The 20,338-nt window shown below is 46.2% G+C and overlaps 1 protein-coding gene across 3 annotated transcripts in view; it reads right to left on the bottom strand.

The window, feature by feature from the left end:
• Positions 1–20,338, bottom strand: part of PDE8A (phosphodiesterase 8A) — a 2,216,737-nt gene that overhangs the window by 291,841 nt on the left and 1,904,558 nt on the right. For all 3 annotated transcript variants that reach the window (XM_069222557.1, XM_069222555.1, XM_069222556.1), the window contains exon 18: positions 5,515–5,732. In XM_069222557.1, the coding sequence (XP_069078658.1) occupies positions 5,515–5,732 (218 nt within the window). The remainder of the gene's footprint in view (positions 1–5,514; positions 5,733–20,338) is intronic.

Genomic DNA, 20,338 nt, shown 5'->3' with positions numbered 1-20,338 from the left:
CCAAAGGGAGAGGGTGTAACACCCTCGCTCAGAGCAAATCCTTTGTTCAGCCTTCCTGGGACTGTGCTGCCCAGACCCCAGGGGGGCAGAAACCTGTCTGAGGGTTGGCAGCAGCGGTAGCTGCAGAAAAAAACCCAGAGAGTTAGTTTGGCAGTACCTGGGCTCTTTGCTGGAGCCCCGGGGATGCATGGAATTGTCCTCCCAATACCAGAATGGTATTGGAGTGACGATTCCATGATCCTAGACATGTTACATGGCCATGTTCGGAGTTACCATTGTGACGCTACATATAGGTATTGACCTATATGTAGTGCACGCGTGTAATGGTGTCCCTGCACTCACAAAGTCCGGGGAAATTGCCCTGAACAATGTGGGGGCACCTTGGCTAGTGTCAGGGTGCCCTCACACTAAGTAACTTTGCACCTGACCTTCACCAAGTGAGGGCTGGACATAAAGGTGACTTATAAGTTCCTTAAGTGCAGTGAAAAATGGCCTTGAAATAACGTGGACGTTATTTCACTCAGGCTGCAGTGGCAGTCCTGTGTAAGAATTGTCTGAGCTCTCTATGGGTAGCAAAAGAAATGCTGCAGCCCATAGGGATCTCCTGGAACCCAATACTCTGGGTACCTAGGTACCATATACTAGGGAATTATAAGGGTGTTCCAGTGTGCAAATCAGAATTGGTAAAATGAGTCACTAGCCTGCAGTGACAGTTTTAAAAGTAGAGAGCATAAACACAGGATCTGGTTAGCAGAGCCTCAGTGATACAGTTAGGCACCAAAGAGGGAACACATATAGGGCATACTTTATGAGCACTGGGGTCCCGGCTGGCAGGATCCCAGTGACACAGGCAAAAACAAACATACATACAAGTAAAAATGGGGGTAACATGCCAGGCAAGATGGTACTTTCCTACACACGACCTGGGCATTGGTGGTCCAGTGAGGAAATTCATAGCCTGCCCAGGTGAGGAATTAAAGTTTCTAGCCTAAGACAGGCCCTGAAATTCAAGGGAGTCCTGGTCTCTGTCACTAGAAGTACAATCCACCAGATTAGAATCCATCAAAATAATCTCATGGAGGTGTGCTCTATAAGTCTCCTCTTCTAACTGCCTCTGAGCATCTCTACGAGAGTGAATGAATCTGGGGCTCAACGTCAGACTGCTGCGCCCATTGCGTATCCATAGTTGGACTATCCAGCAGTATTGAAGGTAGCTGTGGGGCAGCTCTGATCACTGCATTAGTTGCAGCACCTAGAAGAGTGATGGATCAAAGCAATGTGGTGCGGGCGTGGGCTCCGACAGTGCGGCATCGAAGGGAGCCAGTTGAAAAGACATGAACACCGGGAGGAGTGGCAGGGCTGCTGGGTCCAACGATATGTCAGATGTCATTGAAGCCTTTGTGAAGATAGAATACATTGCGTTCAAGAATGCCGATAGATCTGCTCCCAGTGTCTGGAACTTGGGAAAAGTTGACACCGGCATCGGAGCCACAAATGTCAAAAGATGCTGGTCTGGAAGGTGGTGACAGTCTGTCTGGAGCCAGGTCCAAAAGAGGAGCATGGTTTTGTGGTGGATCAAATGGCCTTAGGTCGACAAGTTCTGATTCCAAGGACGAGGGTCCTGTGGGAAACTGAGAGCGATATGGAGACTTACTTCTGGAACACTTCTCCTCCCAATGTTTCCTCTTCTCAGCTGAAGAAGAAGATGGAGAGTGGGAACGGTGCCTGGAGCGCTTCTGGCATTAATCCTCATCCTACGTTCTGGCCATGAAGAGTTTGGCCTGCTGCTCCTTGATGGCCTTGGGTGCATACTAAGACACAGGTCTTTGAATGATAGGCAGACCCTAAGCACCAAAAACATCTGTCCCTCACAACCCCTACAAATTTTAACTCCAGACGTATTGGGAAGATACATGGTACTTTGTGCAGCTAAGGGCAAATTAAAGTGGTTTTGCAGTGACTGTGGAAGGGGCACAGGGGTTTGGGTAGAGCATTGACTCTGGGGTAATGGACATTAGCAGTCTGTTCCTCTGCATCTACCTTGAAAGGATTGAGAGGTTTGCTGTTGCTGCAACCCATATTTGTACTTCTGTTGGTAACCCCATCCGAAGCTTCAGAAGAGGTGGGTGGTCTAGGGAAACTGGGGGACACGTGATGCTAGGCCTAGGGAATGAATGTGGCCTTTCACTCTTCAAAACGTTCTTTAGCCGAGTGCACCTTTGTTCCAAACAGGTATGAACCATCGAATGGTAAGTCCATTAGGATCTGCTGGACATCTGCTAAAAGCAGGGGTGGCTCCTTCACAATGGGGAAGGAGCATCGCCGCCCCACCGGCTAAGCCAGGCGCTGAAAAATAAAACAATATTTCTTTATCATCTTATCTTTCAGCTGCTGGCTCAGCCGGCAACATGTGAAGGGAGGGGGTGCCGGGCCATGGAAGGTGGGAGGGCAGAGGAGGAGAGACTGCACCTAAGCGTGCATGTGTTTGGCCGGCCATCTTAGGCCAGCCAAAAACACATGCGCACTTAGGTTTCTCCAACATAGCTGTGATGAACAGCTGAGCTGGAGAAACTGCACAGACCCCAGGGCAGTGTCTGAGTGGCAGTCCAAGCCGCTCAGACCAATCCTGATGCCGCTTTCATGCTAGGTTTAGCATGAAAGCAGTACCAGGATTGCTGGGGAGCCTGTGCTGGTGTCCAGTGAATGCTAGGACATAAGAAGAGGAGCGAGGTGGCAGGAGGCGGGAGCAATGGGAGTACGCTTTTAAATTATTTTTTATCCCCCCCCCCTCCCCCCCTCCTTTGTGGCTTGGGCAGGTTTGGGTTCGGCAGAAATATTGATTCGGGCACGGTGACCAACTTTGTGGCGTGGAGGAGCCTGGAGCATTGCGAGACTCCTGAGTGATGAAAGTGGCGGGATGAAGGACAGCTTTGCTTACATATTTATGTTTTTTATGGGATTGATTAGACTAACTGAGCCCTGTGACCCCAAGGATTACTGGTGACAGAAGAATCATTGGGAGCAAGCGTGAGTCTGTGCTTGTGACTTCGATCAAGACCACGTAGTACACTTACTGAGTTTAGCGATGGCAATCTTGACCTCTGGATCTCAAATGGCCTTCCTATTCATGTTGGCACAGCAGTTGCATGACTTGGAGTTATGTTTGGTGCTGGAGGAGTAGACACAGTCGTTGTGGGTGCCAGTAACCAACATCTGTTGATTACAGGCAGAACACGGTTTGTACCTTATTGTTTTAGGTGGTGATATGTTGCACGATGTAGTATTTTTAGATTAAAAAAGTCTTAGACAGGTATAACAGTATTTGAAAGTTCTGGATCTGCATTGTTGGAAGCAAAAAGAAAGGAACTGACATCAGTGTGCGGAGGTGGCATATATAAGGGCCCAGATTTCAAACCCAGGCTAGAATGGATCCATCAAGGACCCACACAATGCCACCCATTGATGCACGAGAGAATTGCTATGAAAGTTCCTGATCCAGTCTGACATTGGAAACATGCACAATGTGAGAAATCTGCAGTTAGAAGTCTCTATCAGAAAGCTATTGTAAGTGGACAGAGTGGTAAGAACGACCACATTCACCACATTAGCTGGAAAAACGTTCAAGCCACTTACATCTTGCATAGTTTCAACATTTTTGTTTCCTACATAAACTGAACCAATATTTCAGATTACACAATGGGGGCAGCCAAATATCTTCATGAAACATTCAAGTCCACACACTGCACCAAGGGTCAATTTCATGGTGACAGTGCCTTGGCTTGTGGAGCCTTGGGTAGATGTCCCATAGGCCCATAAATAGTTAAACTTTGCAGCACTGCAGAACAATTCTATATCTGTGGTACTGCTGTGGAGAAGGTAGCTGTGTTAAAAGTAAAGGACAGACGAGGGGAGAGCTACTCTTTTTTAATGGGACATGATAGCAAGGATCGCACCCAAGAATGACTTAAACTGAATCACAGTAGTCATCAAACTCCCAAACAGGAATGGAGGTGAGTCCTTGTTGTCTGTGAGTGTGGAAAAAAGTAAGCATTCTTTGCTGTCTCCTACTGTTCGATTTATGCAACTATGGACTACATTTATTTAACTTTATTCTCTTTCAGTCTGACCCTGGCATGAAGTAGAATAAAGACTATGCAGCCAGTCAGCCCTGGTATTTGGCAACCCGATATTCGTAGCGCCGACTACGGGCTTCTGAACACCAGTTATAAAAGTGGGCAGGGAACGACGTTCCCAAGCATTATTATTTAATCAAAGTGGTTCCCGTACATTTTATTAAATAATTATTATTAAAGAAACACAACCGTTCCTGAAACGATTGAGTTCCCGTGAGTTGAAAGGGTAGAAGAAGGGTTTCCTCTACTATGAAGTGAGAGAAGGCAGAGGCAGCCGACTAATTAAGCCTTCTTCTCCACTTTGCCTGCTTCCTGAAAGAACATTAAATGTGTTGGATTGGTAAATCAGCAAATCTAGATGTTGCTTGGGAGCAAGTACAGGCTTTAATTGACAGGTTTTGGAATTTGTCCTTGTACTGCAAACCCATTAAAAAGGTTTACATTCGATACAGTAGCATATTCCTGAAAACATAACTTTTGAAAGCACTATAGACATTTAAGCAATCTTTTTGTACGTTTTACGACAACCTAGTTCCACTGTGTGCAACCTAATGTACTTTGTATAATATATTTTTTAAATTAATTACATATATTCAGGTTGCAGGGGCGTGGATCTCTTAGCACTATGAATACATGTTACTATTTCTCCAGAGCAACCCAGTTACACTTACAGACATCTCTAGTGATCACATTAACCAACTGAGCTTTCCTACCAGAAGAATGAATTTCTCACAGATTTATGTAAGTTGCATTTATTCTGCACTTGAGGTCCGTGCATTACAGTTTATGTGCAGGTACCTGTAGGTGAAAGATCAACAAATACTGAATTTTGGGCCAGATGTAGGAAGCAGTTTGCATGTGCAAACAGTGAATTTCGCTCTTCGCGCCATGCAAAATGCACTTTGCGATGCACAAAACCCGTTTTGCGATTCGGTAACCTGGTTACCTGGTAACCTGCTGTTCGCAGCAAGCCACCATCCCTGTGAATGTCACCACTCGCAAAGGGGATGCAAATTGCGACCCATCTCATGGATATTCATGAGGTGGGCCTTTGTGACCCCCATTGCGAGTCGCAGGTGGTGTCAGGGACACCATCCAACATTCCAAATTGCGATTCGCAAATTGCGAGTCGCTCTGACTTGCAATTTGCAGGTCGCAGTTCAGGATATTGCTACATCTGGCCCTTTGTTCTTTTCAGACGCACCTCTGAACTACAGTCAAGAACACAGTTAGCATATTTTTTTATGCACTTCATCCCAGCACTTATAGTTCTACTAGTGAAGCACTGCAAATGTACGAGTTACATGCTGTGTAGGAAAAATTCAATATTTTTGCAGGTCATAAACAAGCACTGGTGTAAAACCAAGATGAAAAGACTAACCTTTCCATGTTTTTAAATATATTGCATTTTTCATCTCGTGTTGTAAGCTGGAATGCAAGGGCTGCATGATGACTTTCTAACACTGCTGTGTCATTATATAATATCGATAGTTCACTTCCTGCATTGCAAAGGAATGAGTTTGTTCTACCCGGGTGGTCCACGTCGTGAACTGTAGCAGCGATTAGACCGGCAACCTCATCAATCTGATCCAAACATTCCTGAAAAGAGAAGGAATCTCTTACCAAGCAAAACCAAATCTACATTGAAAAGAATTGTACTCAGAACAAACATGGGACATCTATCATTATTATTAATACTGCTACATTTCAAAGTAAACTTCAAAACAATGTTTAGATCATGATGAAATCTTTGCATTTTGGTTTACATGTACTTACAAGCATAAACGATGGGATGCCATCTGTGCCAGCGGCATAAGTATGCCGCCAAGCAAATATATGTCGGAAAGATACACACCAAAATTTAACATTAAGATTTTACCATTCATGACACCACTAATCACATCACATTGGACCCTAAGTGACCCCCACGAGGGGAGAAAAGTAAGAAGCAGTGAGAAAAAGGGGAGTATCTTTCGGGGTGTGAGGTGGAACACCACTCCACCCCTAATATATTTATTGTCCGTAGGGTAAGATGTCCCAGGTGAATGACTGGTCGTGTCTGCACATTTGAGGTTAGACCAAAATGTGCAGCATGACTGTTTCCCTGTCTGGGAGAAAGAAGGCCCATGACACACTGTGGGTGTAATCTTGGCACTGATAGGCCTCTGTCAACAGTGAGCCTATGTTGGACCTCAACCTCTCTACAGGGTCATCCCCAAACCTTTTCCCATCACTTTTAGCTGAGTTTGTTTTTGTTGGCCTTCTGACTCTGAGCACTTTGTCACTGCTAACTACTGCTAAAGAGCATGAGCTCTCCCCTTAAACAAGGATTTGCAATGCAATATGTCCCACATTTGTTTGAGTAGAGGTAGTGGCATTGTACATTAATAACTGGAATTTTCTTGCCACTTAAATTGGTCAACCCTGCCTTATAATTTCGTCTTTTCCTACCATATAATTCTAGTAACCCTGCATATGACTAAAGCACTTTCATGTACCTTCTTCCTCTATCTGCAGCAACAAATGAAAATGTTGCCATTTTAGCACCCTAATTTAAATCTGCCATGCTAATTCCAATAGAATACCACTTTCAGTACCCCACCATCAGAGTTGCTGGAACACAATACCCCAAAAAGACACAAGACAGCCACAGAGGAGAAATATACTAGAAGGATCACCCAAACATACCAAGAGTGTTCAAAACGTCATAGTGTAATAAGGACGTTAAGTTGGCCTGAATTATGGTCATAATTATAAAAGGAGAGATTATTAAAACATATACAATTATCAAATAAAACTTTCTCACAAATAAACTTTTGGCATCAGACTGCTCAAAACAGCCCGCAGAGGGCACCATAACAAAAATATAATTTGCAAGAAACCTGGTCATAACCATATTGCTAGCCCCTAAAGGGGGTAACCCCACGAAAAAAAACAGGAAACGGTAATGCAGTGTAACCATATACTTAGCCCCTAGAGAGCTGTTTTAGGGCTAGAAGGCCTACTGCAATGATATTACAAACAAGGCTTTTAAAACAAAACTTCTCCCAGCAGTAAAACAAAAATTGTAGCCATGAGAAAGCTTAACAGACACTGAATGGTGAGAGGTGTTATTCTTTTGGGGTCCCTACTAACCTAGTGTGGGGACATACAGATGATGTAGACAGAAAAAGCATTTTCAAAGGTGGTTCCATTGTCCTAGGACCTCCACAGTCTGAGTTATGTGCAAAAATGTTTTGTAAGAATAATGCCCTGCCAAGCATTATAGGGCGAGTTCTCGAGCTACAAATATCACAGTATGTTGACTGCAATGCTCAGAGCAGCCCCTAGAGGACACCACAACAAAAATAGCATTTGGAACAAACAGTGTCATGTAACCATACAGTCAGCCCTTAGAGAGCAAAACCATATGAAAAAAAAGAATGGGAAAAAGTAATACAGTGTAACCATATATTTAGCACCTAGAAAGCACAATGCATTACACATTTTTAAAGCTAGCAAGACTACTGCAAAGATATTACAAACAAGACCCATAAAACATAACTTCTCCCAGCTGTAAAACAAAAGTTCCAGCCATGAGAACGCTTAAAAAGATAATGAATGGTGGTAGGGGATGTTATTTTGAAGTCCCCACTAATGTGTGGGGACCCAGAGATGATATAGACAGAAAGAGTACATTGTGGCCAATGTTTTGAAGGTAGTCCCATTGTCCTAGGACCACCATAGGCTGAGTTTAGAGCAAAAGTGTTTTGTAAAAGTAATGCCCTGCAAATCATTATGGGACATGTTTCAGTGCCACAAATATTTTAATATGTTGACATGACTGTAATGCTTAGAACAGCCCCAAGAGGACACCACAATGAAAATAGCATTTGTAGGAAACATGGTCATTTAACTATGTAGTTCGCCCCAGAACGTAGCGCCTTACACCTTTTCAGGAGTAGCAGGCCTATAGAAATGATATTACAAACAAGCCCCTTAAAAAACAAGTTATTCCTAGCTTTGAAACAAATGTTCCATCCTTTAGAGAGCTTACACAGACACTGAACGGTGGAAGGGTTATTATTTTGGGGTCCCCATTAACCTAGTGTAGGGACCCAAAGATGATATAGACAGAAAGAGCATGTTGTCATGAGCGTTTTGGTGGTGGTCCCATTGTCCTAGGACCACCACAGGCAGAGTTATGAGCAAACATGTTTTGTAAAAGTAATGCCCTGCAAAGCATTATGGGTCGAGTTTTCCAGAGTGCAGTGAATATTGTAGTATCGGCTCTCCCACTGTCCTGGGAGAGCAGCCTTTCTCTTTGAGGATTTCTATTTTACATGAAACATTCACTAATTTCAAGTGTTTTAAGGGAGGTGCCACAAGAAATGAGACTGATTAGGTAACTGTGACAATGTGACCAGCTCTCCAAGACTGCTGATCGAGTTCATGCTGTTGTGCCTGTTCACACTGTGAGCGTAATGGCCGCCATGCAGCACAAAGAAGAGAGACAAAAAAAAATAGTCCGCCCACACTGAAGTATATTGGCAATCATGCGATAATCTATGTAACAGGGGCAGTCTGCAAGGCATCACAAAAACAGCCTCAAAGCGGGACAAACATAAAGCATCTCCCAATGACATCAAGGGATTTTTGAAAGGCAAGTCCAAGAACGAGTGAAAGTGATGGGTGTGACATGGGTGTGGTTAAAGTACAAGTTACTTACCTTCGGTAACGAAATATCTGGTAGAGACATATTCTAGTTGTAGATTCCTTACCTTTGAATTTCCCCAGGCGTCAGACTGGATCCGGCGATTTTTTCTTCGAGCAGTAACTCTGCACACCGTTAGGTGGTGTCGGTTGACTCTGCGGGCGTCGTTGGCATCGTGTTCACCGTGATGATGTCACAGTCGTAGATAGGCGCCACTCCGGCACGCTGACGTCAGTTTCTTTTCACAACTTTCCACGCCAGTAGCGCAGAGCCATGAAGAACACTGAGAGCGGTGCGCCAAAACTAGGGCCCTCAAGGGAAAGTTCCTGTCCCTAGAAATCAGTTCGCAGTGTGGGCAGGTCGGTAAGGAATCTGAAACTAGAATATGTTTCTACTAGATATTTCGTTACCAAAGGTAAGTAGCTTGTACATCTGATAGACTTCTAGTTGCGGATTCCTTACCTTTGAATAGATACCCGAGCAATACCATCCCCGGTGGTGGGCCTGCGAACCAAGATCACACCAAAAAATCCTGGAGGACCAAGCGGGCAAAGTAGCCATCGATTCGGACCTGATTGTCCAGGCAGTAGTGCTTGGTAAAAGTGTGCACAGATGCCCACGTTGCTGCCTGACAAATATCCAGGACTGGAACGCCCCGTACTAGCGCTATGGAATCAGCAGCAGCTCTGGTGGAGTGAGCTCGCAAACCTTCAGGAGGTTGCTTTTTAGCCAGAGCGCCGCACATTTTGATGCATAAGAGTGCCCATCTTGAAATGGTCGTCTTCAGCGCCTTCCCCTTCTTTGCACCCACATATCCCACAAAAGGTTGATCATCCTCCCGGAAGTCTTTGGTACGATTAAGATAGAACGCCAGTGCTCTTTTTGAGTCCTGACGGTGGAGTCTCTCCTCTTCATGAGAGGGATGTGGGGGTGCATAAAAGGTAGGCAAGGTGATAGACTGTCCGACATGGAAGGTTGTCACTATCTTAGGTAGAAAAGAAGCCCTCATGCGAAAAACCACTTTGTCAGGATGTATGGCAAGAAAGGGTGGCTTAGATGACAGAGCCTGGAGCTCACTAACTCTGCGGACAGAAGTGATGGCTACTAGAAAGAGTCTTTATAGGTAAGAACCTTAGAGGACAGTTGTGAAGCGGTTCAAATGGGGTACACATAAGGTAAGTTAAGACCAGGTTGAGATCCCATTGGGGCATGATGACTGGGATAGGAGGAAAGAGATGGGTGAGGACTTTACGAAACCTCCCAACGATGGGAGATGTAAACAAGGAAGACTAATCAGGTAACCTTAAGAAAGCAGAGATAGCAGAAAGATATCCCTTAAGAGTGCCCAAGATGGAACCCTGCTAGGCAAGAGAAAGAACAAAGAGAAGAACTTGAGAGAGAGGAGCAGATAGACGATCAACAGAATTGTCGATGCACCATGCCACAAATTTCTTCCAACGACAGGCGTATACAGTTTTGGTTGAGGGACGCCTGGCGGCCAAGATAACGTCACAGACTTCGGGTGGCAAGTCGAAAGACATCACTTGTAGGAAAATGGCTCCATGTTGCAGTTACCCCCCACTTTTTGCCTGATATTGATGCTGAGCTGACTAAGAAGTGTGCTGGGACCCTGCTAACCAGGCCCCAGCACCAGAGTTCTTTCACTAAAAAGGTACCATTATTTCCACAATTTGCACACCTATAGCACAAAGTTAAGTCCCTTGTAAAAGGTACCAGTGGTACCAAGGTCCCTGTGACCAGGGAAGATCCCTAAGTGCTGCAGCATGTGTTGTGCCACCCTAAGGGACCCCTCACTTAACACATGCACACTGCCATTGCAGATTGTGTGTGTTGGTGGGGAGAAAAAGGCAAAGTCGACATGGCATGCCCCTCAGGATGCCATGCACACAAAATACTGCCTGTGGCATAGATAACTCACCCCTCCAGAAGGCCTTAAAGCCCTAAAGCAGGGTGAACTATACCAAAGGTGAGGGCATAGTTGCATGAGCAATATGCCCCTACAGTGTCTAAGTCCATTCTTAGACACTGTAAGTACAGTGTGGCCATATTAAGTATATGGTCTGGGAGTTTGTCAAAACTAACTCCACAGTTCCATAATGGCTACACTGAACACTGGGAAGTTTGGTATCACATTTCTCAGAATAATAAACCCACACTGATGCCAGTGCTGGATTTATTTAAAAATGCACACAGCGGGCATCTTAGAGATGCCCCCTGTATTTGACCTCAATCTTTCAGTGCAGGGCTGACTGGTCTGTGCAAGCCTGCCACTGAGACGAGTTTCTGACCCCCTGGGGTGGGGGCCTTTATGTTCTCTGGGGCCAGAAACAAAGCCTGCACTGGGTGGAGGTGCTTTACACCTCCCCCCTGCAGGAACTGTAACACCTAGCAGTGAGGCTCAAAGGCTCAGGCTTCGTGTTACAATGCCCCAGGGCACTCCAGCTAGTAGAGATGCCCGCCCCCCCGGACACAGCTCCCACTTTTGGCAGCTAGTTCAGGGGAGATAATCAGTCAGGACAGCCTCTAAGGTGCTCTGAGCCAAGGTGACCCCTGCCTTAAGAAATCCTACAGACACCCTCTCTGGCGAACAGCAAGCTGACTGCAGGCAAGTCATCCAGCAGTTTGCTGAGCACTTTTCCTTGACCCCTGGTAAGACACAACTGTGTACCCATGATGTGGATACAGGAGACAGTTTACTTGTCAAGAATAAAATATTCAGACGTCTGAGCAAGTCAAGGAAAGCATCAAAGTGGAAGTCCAAAAGATGCTGGAGTTGGGAGAGATAGAGCACTCTGACAGCCCCTGGGCTAGCCCAGTGGTCTTGGTCCCCAAACCTCACACCAAAGATGGAAAGAGAGAGATAAGGTTTTGGGTGGACTACAGAGGGCTCAACTCTGTCACCAAGACAGATGCTCACACCATACCAAGGGCAGATGAATTAACTGACAAATTAGGTGCAGCCAAATTATTAAGTACCTTTGACTTGACAGCAGGGTACTGGCAAATCAAAATGGCTCCTGGAGCAAAAGAAAAGACAGCATTCTCTACACCCGATGAGCATTATCAGTTTACTGTTATGCCCTTTGGCTTAAAGAATGCCCCTGCCTCCTTCCAAAGGTTGGTGAATCAAGTCCTTTCTGGCATGGAGTCCTTTAGTGCAGCATATCTAGATGATATTGCTGTTGTTAGCTCTAATTGGCAGGATCACCTAGTCCACCTAAGGAAGGTTTTGCAGCCTCTGCAAGCAGCAGGCCTCTCTATCAAGGCATCCAAATGTCAGATAGGGCAGGGTACAGTGGTTTACTTGGGACACCTTGTAGGTGGTGGCCAAGTTCAGCCACTCCAACCCAAGATGCAGACTATTCTGGACTGGGAAGCTCCAAAAACCCAGACCAAAGTCAGGGTATTCCTTGGCTTGACTGGCTACTACAGGAGGTTTGTGAAGGGATATGGATCCATAGTGATACCCCTCACAGAACCTACCTCTAAGAAGATGCCCAGAAAAGTTAACTGGTCCTTGGACGGTCAAAAGGCCTTTAACACCCTGAAAGAAGCTATGTGCTCAGCATCAGTTTTGAGAGCTCCAGATTATTCAAAGCAGTTCAATGTGCAGACTGATGCCTCTGAGCATGGGATAGGAGCATTTCTGGGAGGCATAACTGTGAGTCCTCGACTGCACTGCCTTTTACTGTTTTTTTAAAAGTCATTTTAATGTATTTCTAGATCGCATTTTAGCACTCTGCACTTTATTTCATGTCAATTGTTTTTACCTGAGGTCGGGTTCGGGCATGTTAGAGCCCGCCCGTCCTCCATTTTTGTGCCATTATTGCTGACTTGGAAACAGATCAGCAGTCTAGTGCTGCCTGTTACGTGGGGGGCGTGTGCAGAGGGAAGGGGCCATAACTTCAGGGGATGAAGCGGGCACGCAGCGAGGCATAACCGTGAATCCTCGACTGCACTGCCTTTTACCGTTTTTTAAAAAGTCGTTTTAATGTATTTCTAGATCGCATTTTAGCACTTTGCACTTTATTTCCTGTCTACTGTTTTTAACTGAGGTCGCGTTCGGGCCTGTTAGAGCCCGCCCGTCCTCCATTTTTGTGCCATTATTGCTGACTTGCAAACAGGTCAGCAGTCTAGTGCTGCCTGCTACGTGGGAGGCGTGTGCAGAGGGAAGGGGCCATAACTTCAGGGGATGAAGCGGGCACGCCTAAGGCAAGCCCGTCTGCGCCCGTCCGCACACGGTTGAGGACGGGGGCCGTGGGGTCTGCTCGGGGCATGAGCATCCCTAGGCGGATCTGTTATTCTGGACCTGCGCTTCGGGCTCTGGCTCCAGCTAATTTGTGTAAACACATGCTTCTGCCATTTTCTGAGCAGATTTTTCAGAGGGCTTGTAGGGATTGTGGTTGGGCCCCGGTGTTCCCCCGGTCAGTCTTGACATTAGAAGAATCTGTTTTGGTTCGCCCTAAGAGGCTGGAGGTAATCAAACCTGTGTACGCATTGATAAATGCTCGGTCACTGGTAAAACATAAGACCGAAATTGCGGAAATGATTATCTCTAATAAAGTAGACTGCCTGTTTATAACTGAATCATGGGCCAAGGCAGATTCTAATCCAGATTTATAGATGCCTCTCCTTGTGGTTATTCCTTTTACAGACTGGATAGGCCAGCAGGCAAGGGAGGAGGGCTGGCCATTATTTGCAGGTCTACTCTGTCCTGCCAATGGGAACCAGCTAACGCTTCCCGTAAGTCTTGTGAGGGTCTGTATTTTAAAATTCGCCAGAATAATTACACTTTGAATGAGGGCCTTTTGATATATAGACCTCCAGGCTCTGCTGCTTCATTCTTGTTAGATTGGCCCTTTCTTATTGAACCATTGATTGCGGCATTCAATTGCATCATTCTGGGGGACTTTAATCTACACTTTGATAATGTTCAGCTTCCCTATGTCAGAGAGCTGGTGAATCTTATGGCCTTGTTTGATTGGATTCTTTCAGTCACCTTGGCAACTCATTTGGCAGGGCATATCCTTGATGGGATTTTTGCACGCCCAGAGGATTTGGTGACAGTGTCCAACATTCCCTTGGCTTGGACTGATCACCACCTTCTCTTGTTTAAAAGTACGAAGGGGTCCCCTAACCAACAGATAAAATCAGGTAATAAATCATTGAGATTATGGAATAAAATTACAGAGACTCAGTTGGGCCCGGCAGTAAAGGAAGGCTGGGAGGCTGTAGGGAATCCTCTTTTGCCTGCCCTGGAAGTTTTCAATTCTGGTTTGGCCCTTGCCATGGATAAATTGGCCCCGGCGCTACTAAAGCCGGAGGGTAAACCTAAGAAAACGAGATGGCCATGGTTTGAAAGTAACTTGAAGGTGCTTCAGAGGAAGTACCGTCAACAAGAAAGACGTTGGAAGCTCTACCCTAACGAAACAGAGAAGGAGAAACTAAGAATTGTTTTAAAACTATACAAGGTAGCCTGTTTTGAGGCTAAATCAGCTTTTTTTTCTACTAAGATTTAAAATGCACCTAATGCGCCTAAAGAGCTATTCAAGGTAGTTTGTTCGCTTATCACGCCTCCGGTTCCCTCCACCACTTCCCTGAACTCTCAAGCTACTTGCAATCAAATTGCAGATTTTTTTTTAACTAACATTCGACAAATACATGTAGTTTTCCCTTTGTTGGATCCTTGGACAACCCCCCTGGATTCGCCAAGTCAGGATATCCCGCTGCTTACATGCTTCCCCCCCGCTGCTGCCGGACAGGATTAAAGAAATCCTTATGGAGATCAAATCAGGTTCTCCTATGGATCCCTGTCCACCCAGCATTCTGCAGAGGATTCCGGATTTGGTGGTTCCGAAACTAGCCACCATTTTTAAGGATGTGCTATCCTCAGGTGTCTACCCTTTTGTTTGGAAGCAGGCCACCGTTATTCCCCTCAAAAAGAAGGCCTATCAAACTGCCTTTGATCTAAGCAATCTTCGACCTATTTCCTTGCTACCGACATTGGCTAAGATATTTGAAAAACACATTAATAATGAACTGTCCATGTTTCTTAAACAGGCTGGAGGCTTTGATCAGTCTCAACATGGTTTCAGACGGGCTCATAGCACGGAATCAGCATTACTAACATCTCACTCCATCCGGAAACTTCTGGATGTGGGACACGGCGCAGTTCTTGTGCTATTGGATCTCTCTGCGGCATTCGATACCATTTCGCCTGATATCTTGGTCTCTCGCCTTTATAAGTGACAGATCTAACATTATAAGCTGGGAAGGCTTTAAGGCACTGGCTTTCCAGCTGCCTTGTGGGGTACCCCAGGGCTCGGCATTGAGTCCTACGCTTTTCAATGTCTATGTGGCCCCCCTGGCAAGACTTATTCATTCACATGGTTTCACCCCATCCTCCTATGCTGATGACACTCAGCTCATCATCCCTGTGTCTAGGAACAACTGGGAGGAAGTGGCAGAACAGTTTAATAGTTGCATGCAGGATATTAATCAGTGGATGAGACAGAATTGGCTTAGGCTTAATACCAACAAGACGGAGATTGTCCTGTATGGTTACAGTAAGGACCTGTGCAGTCCGCGTTGGTGGCCGGATGAATGTGGGCAATTACTGGTCCCGTGCGGAGCCACTAGAAATATAGGAGTGATTTTTTACGAATCCTTAAGCTTCAAACCGCAGGTTAATGCCTTAGTTAAGTCTTGATATTGGACCCTGAAAATCCTGAGGAAAATTTTACCGTTCTTGAAGCAGGAGGAAAGAGTCACGGTTATGCTAGCTCTGATCATGTCCAGAGTGGATTATTGTAAATCTTTGTTATTGGATATTGATGATTGCACTTTGAGGAAACTGCAACTAATTCAGAATAATGCTGCTCGTAGTATTTTGGCACTTCCTCGTTCAGCGTCGGCTTCCCTCAGCCTAAAGTGTCTTCACTGGCTACCGGTGGGCAAGAGGATTATTTTTAAATCTCTCTGCCTTACCTTTAAAGCACTATATGGGGTTGGTGCGGAACACCTGGTTGACAGACTCAGGTGGTATTGTCCTGGATGCGTCCTAAGATCGGAGAAGTCTTTCCTGATCCAGGTCTGCAGAACGCGTAAAGTTAGGTGGGGAGATAAAGCGTTCACAGCGGCGACTGCCAGATATTGGAATGGTTTATCGCTTGATATCAGGAAAGAACAGAATTTCTCGATTTTTAGGAAAAGGGTGAAAACCTGGCTGTTTCCACGGTAGGGATATAGGCTTTTCAGTCATCCTCTTTCTTTTATGTCCTCAAGCGCTTCGATGCTAAGGCTGGAATGTGCTATATAAATGCCCTTATACATACATTTCTATCCCAAACCAATGATGATGGCCTTGACCAGCCTGTTGCTTTTATTAGCAGGAGGTTGCTCCCTGGGGAGCAGCATTGGAGTGCCATTGAGAGGGAGGCCTTTGCTGTGGTTTGGTCCCTGAAGAAGTTGAGAACATACTTGTTTGGTACTCACTTCACAGTTCAAACTGACCCCAGACCTTTCAGGTGGCCAATGCAAATGAAAGGAGAGAACCCTAAACTGTTGAGGTGGTCCATATCCCTACAGGGAATGGACTTTGTAGTGGAACACAGACCTGGGACTTTCCAGGTTCTTCCACTTAGAAAATGAAGACTCTCCTGGGAAAGGTTAGTCTCATCCTCTTTCGTTTGGGGGGATGCCAGTGTGCACTTTATTGTAAAATACACCCAGAGGGCATCTTAGAGATGCCCCCTGAAAACATACCCGACTTCCAGGGTGGGCTGACTAGTTTTGCCAGCCTGACACACACCAGACATGTTGCTGGCCACATGGGGAGAGTGCCTTTGTCACTCTGTGGCCAGGAACAAAGCCTGTACTGGGTGGAGGTGCTTCTCACCTCCCCCTGCAGGAACTTTAACACCTGGTGGTGAGCCTCCATGGCTCACCCCCTTTGTTACAGCACCACAGGGCATCCCAGCTAGTGGAGATGCCCGCCCCTCCGGCCACTGCCCCCACTTTTGGCGGCAAGGCTGGAGGAGATAATGAGAAAAACAAGGAGTAGTCACCCCCCAGTCAGGACAGCCCCTAGGGTGTCCTGAGCTGAGGTGACTCTTACTTTTAGAAATCCTCCATCTTGTAGAAGGAGGATTCCCCCAATAGGATTAGGGATGTGCCCCCCTCCCCACAGGGAGGAGGCACAAAGAGTGTGTAGCCACCCTCAAGGACAGTAGCCATTGGCTACTGCCCTCCCAGACCTAAACACACCGCTAAATTCAGTATTTAGGGGCTCCCAGAACCGAGCGTCCACACAAGACGCTTTAACACACTTTCTAACTGAAAATTGGGGCACTGAAACATCACCCACTGTGGAATGGGAGGCACTAAAGGCGGTCATGTGAGGTCACTGTATCCGAACGATAGTAAGGGTTAGAGCGGAACTACAAAAGGTTCATCTTCAAATTGAAAATAAGCTCAAGCAAGTGGAAGTTGATTCATATACTGACCCCGAGAGGCACCAACAGCTAACTAGAGCCACTGAGACACAAGCCTGCTTAGTGGAGCAACTACGTTGTAAATCAGGTGAACTGCTATCATGGCTCCTGCGCAGGGCAACTCCCACTTCCCCAATCACTGCGATCAGGCGAACCCCCACGTGCATACTCACAAATCAACATACATGCACGACGCATTCATCGCACACTATAGTACCTTATAAAACTCTCTCCCTGAAAATAGAACACAGGTATTCCCACCGTCCTTCTAGGGGCCATGTTGCCTGGTCTGGGACCCCTGGTAAGGGAGGAACTTAATGTGCTTGTCACAATACAAGAAATATGTGATGCAAACAAAGATGCAGACACTTGTAAAATCCCAGACTCGACAGGTTCCTGATAGAATTTTATAAGGCCTATATGCCCTCTATGGCCCCCAAGCTTCTTGAACTATTCCAAGTTTCCCTACAGGAAGGGCAGCTCCCTCCCTCTCTTTGAAAGTCTCTGCTGATCTGACCCCCCAAACCTGGAAAATACCAGCTGGCACTAACCTCGTATTGTCCACTTTCTATGCTCAGGTCTGATTACAAAATACTGAGCAAAATTATAGCCTCTCGCCTCCTAGAGTATATGCCCACACTGGTCCACTCAGACCAGAACAGCTTTATTCTTGGCAGGTCCACCACGCTCAACATACAGCGATTGCATAGGATCATAGAACGCTCCCCAGCAGGGTGGCAACATGCTGCCTACATGGTGTTAGATTTAGAAAAAGAGTTCCACAGGCTGGACTGGGAATACATGTTTTCCACCCTCACTACCCTTGGAATCACAGCCCCCCTACAAAGCCTTATATGCTTCTTATATGTAGACCCCACAGCCCTGGTGAAGATTCAGCATTGCGTTTCTCCCCATTTCCAGTGATGGGGGGGGACATGCTAGGGTGGTCCCCTACTCCCCCTCCTCTTTACCCTGCAGTCTCTCTGAATGCGGACAATATTCTAATCCATATACATAACATTAGGCAGGGCATAGACAATATAACAGCTAACCTATCAGACTTCTGAGCAGCCTCTGGTCTAGGAGACAATTGGACTAAATCATGCTTGTTCCCCTTACATCCTGGTTGTCTGCTGCAGCACTTTGACTCTCATGTGATGCACTGGGAACCTCGTACCTTCTGATATTTAGGAATACATATCTACCATGACACCCAGGACCTTATAGATGGTAAACTTACTAGAGCTATTGATTCTCTCTGCCCCCAGATGGCTTTCTGGTCCATGCTTCCACTCACGGTACAGAGTAGAATTTACTTATCTAAAATGTTTATGCTTCGTCACCTCTAGATTGGTCTTCCATAAGCTCCATGCGGCACTGGGAAGCTTAATTTGGAATAAGGGCAGGTACTGTGTGGCACTACGTAAGCTGCAACTGCCAGTTGAAAAAAGGGAGGCCCAGTGCCTAAAAATTCAAACCCAATGATTTGGCTTCCTGGCTTCAGTGGCCTGCCCGATTGTTGGTGGGTCAGTTACTGGAAGAAGTGGGACAAACTCCCTCTTAATCATGTTCAACAAGTGGTACGAGAAACATTTCTCCGCTAAGCTGCACCCACCCCTAACTCCAGCACTTTAATAAAGGTCGCACAGAATAGTTATAAAGGCACACTCAGACTAATGCCCCCACCCCACATTAGTCTCCAGAAATTAGACTTTCCACCATCAATGCATTTTGCATTAGGCTAGGACAGGAGGGTCTCCAACACTGGAAAGCAGCAGAGATAATTACTCCAGGAGCCCTGATTCAGGACGGAGCGCTTCTACCCTTTGATCAACTGAGAACAGACTGGGCATACCAGCCGGGTGCTTCGTAGCATGGCAATGTATCCATCACATCCTGAAGGGTGTAGGCACACTAGGGAGGACTACCATTTTTGCCACCACCAGCCTCCCCATAGTGGGGAGCGGCTGTGTGTTCCAGAATTGGACCTATCTGGTAAGCGCAGGTAGCAGAGGATCAATACAGTCCTCAGGGATGTGTCCCATCATAATGCCAAGGTGTCAAAATGTGGACCCCTGGCAGCAAAGGCCCAGTGATGACAGTTCCCTTTCCAGTGTCCCTGCTAATGCTCCCAATTGGTACACCAGCGATTTCAGTCTTTTGACTCAAAGGCCCGCCACCTCTTGAATCTAGGTGCTGTAGCAATTGTAGCACTGTGTCTTTTGGGCGCTACAGATAAAACAACACATCATCTGCGTATTGTGAAATTAGGTGTGTGGATTCTCCCACTGCTATTCCCACAGTACCCATAGCCCTTCAGAGTCGAGCCACAAGTGGCACAATTGCTAAAGCAAATAATAACGGAGAGAGCGGACAACCCTGTCTCGTACCTCTTCGTACTCCCCAGTCGTCAGACACAATTTCTTTTGCTACGCACTCTTGCTTGGGGTGATACAAAACTTTTACCCATTGCCTGAAATGTGGGCCAAACCCCATATGTTGTAATAGCAAGTGCAGGTAGCCCCCTTCTACCTAGTCAAATGTCTTTGTGATGTCCACTGACACCAATAGTAGACCTTGGTCAAAGCCCCACACTGCATGCATTATGTGCGCCAGCCTTCGCAGGTTATCAGCTGTATTCTGCCTTAGCATAAAGCCACACTGATTCTCATGTACCAGCAACCCCACCATCAGTCAGCTTGTCTGCTAGGATTTTGCATAACATTGTCATGTCTACACTGAGCATAGTGAGGGGTCAATATATCTGCTTCTTCCCCCACTGGCTTGGGCACCATACAGATCACTCCTTCCCTTAGGATCTGGGATAGTAATCCCCGCTCTTTGGCCTCTATACCTCAAGTAGGGGCTAACTCTATCATGAATATCTGACAGAACTCCACTGGGAATCCATCAACCCCAGATCATCCCCTTGCGTGCAGCGTCAGCTCAGGTAGCCCCACACTCTCCAAATACTCAGTCATCACAGCCATATTCGCCTT

This window comes from Pleurodeles waltl, chromosome 3_1 (assembly GCF_031143425.1).
Source record: "Pleurodeles waltl isolate 20211129_DDA chromosome 3_1, aPleWal1.hap1.20221129, whole genome shotgun sequence".
NCBI classification, from domain to species: Eukaryota; Metazoa; Chordata; class Amphibia; order Caudata; family Salamandridae; genus Pleurodeles; species Pleurodeles waltl.
This window is presented reverse-complemented; position numbering and strand designations above follow the sequence as displayed.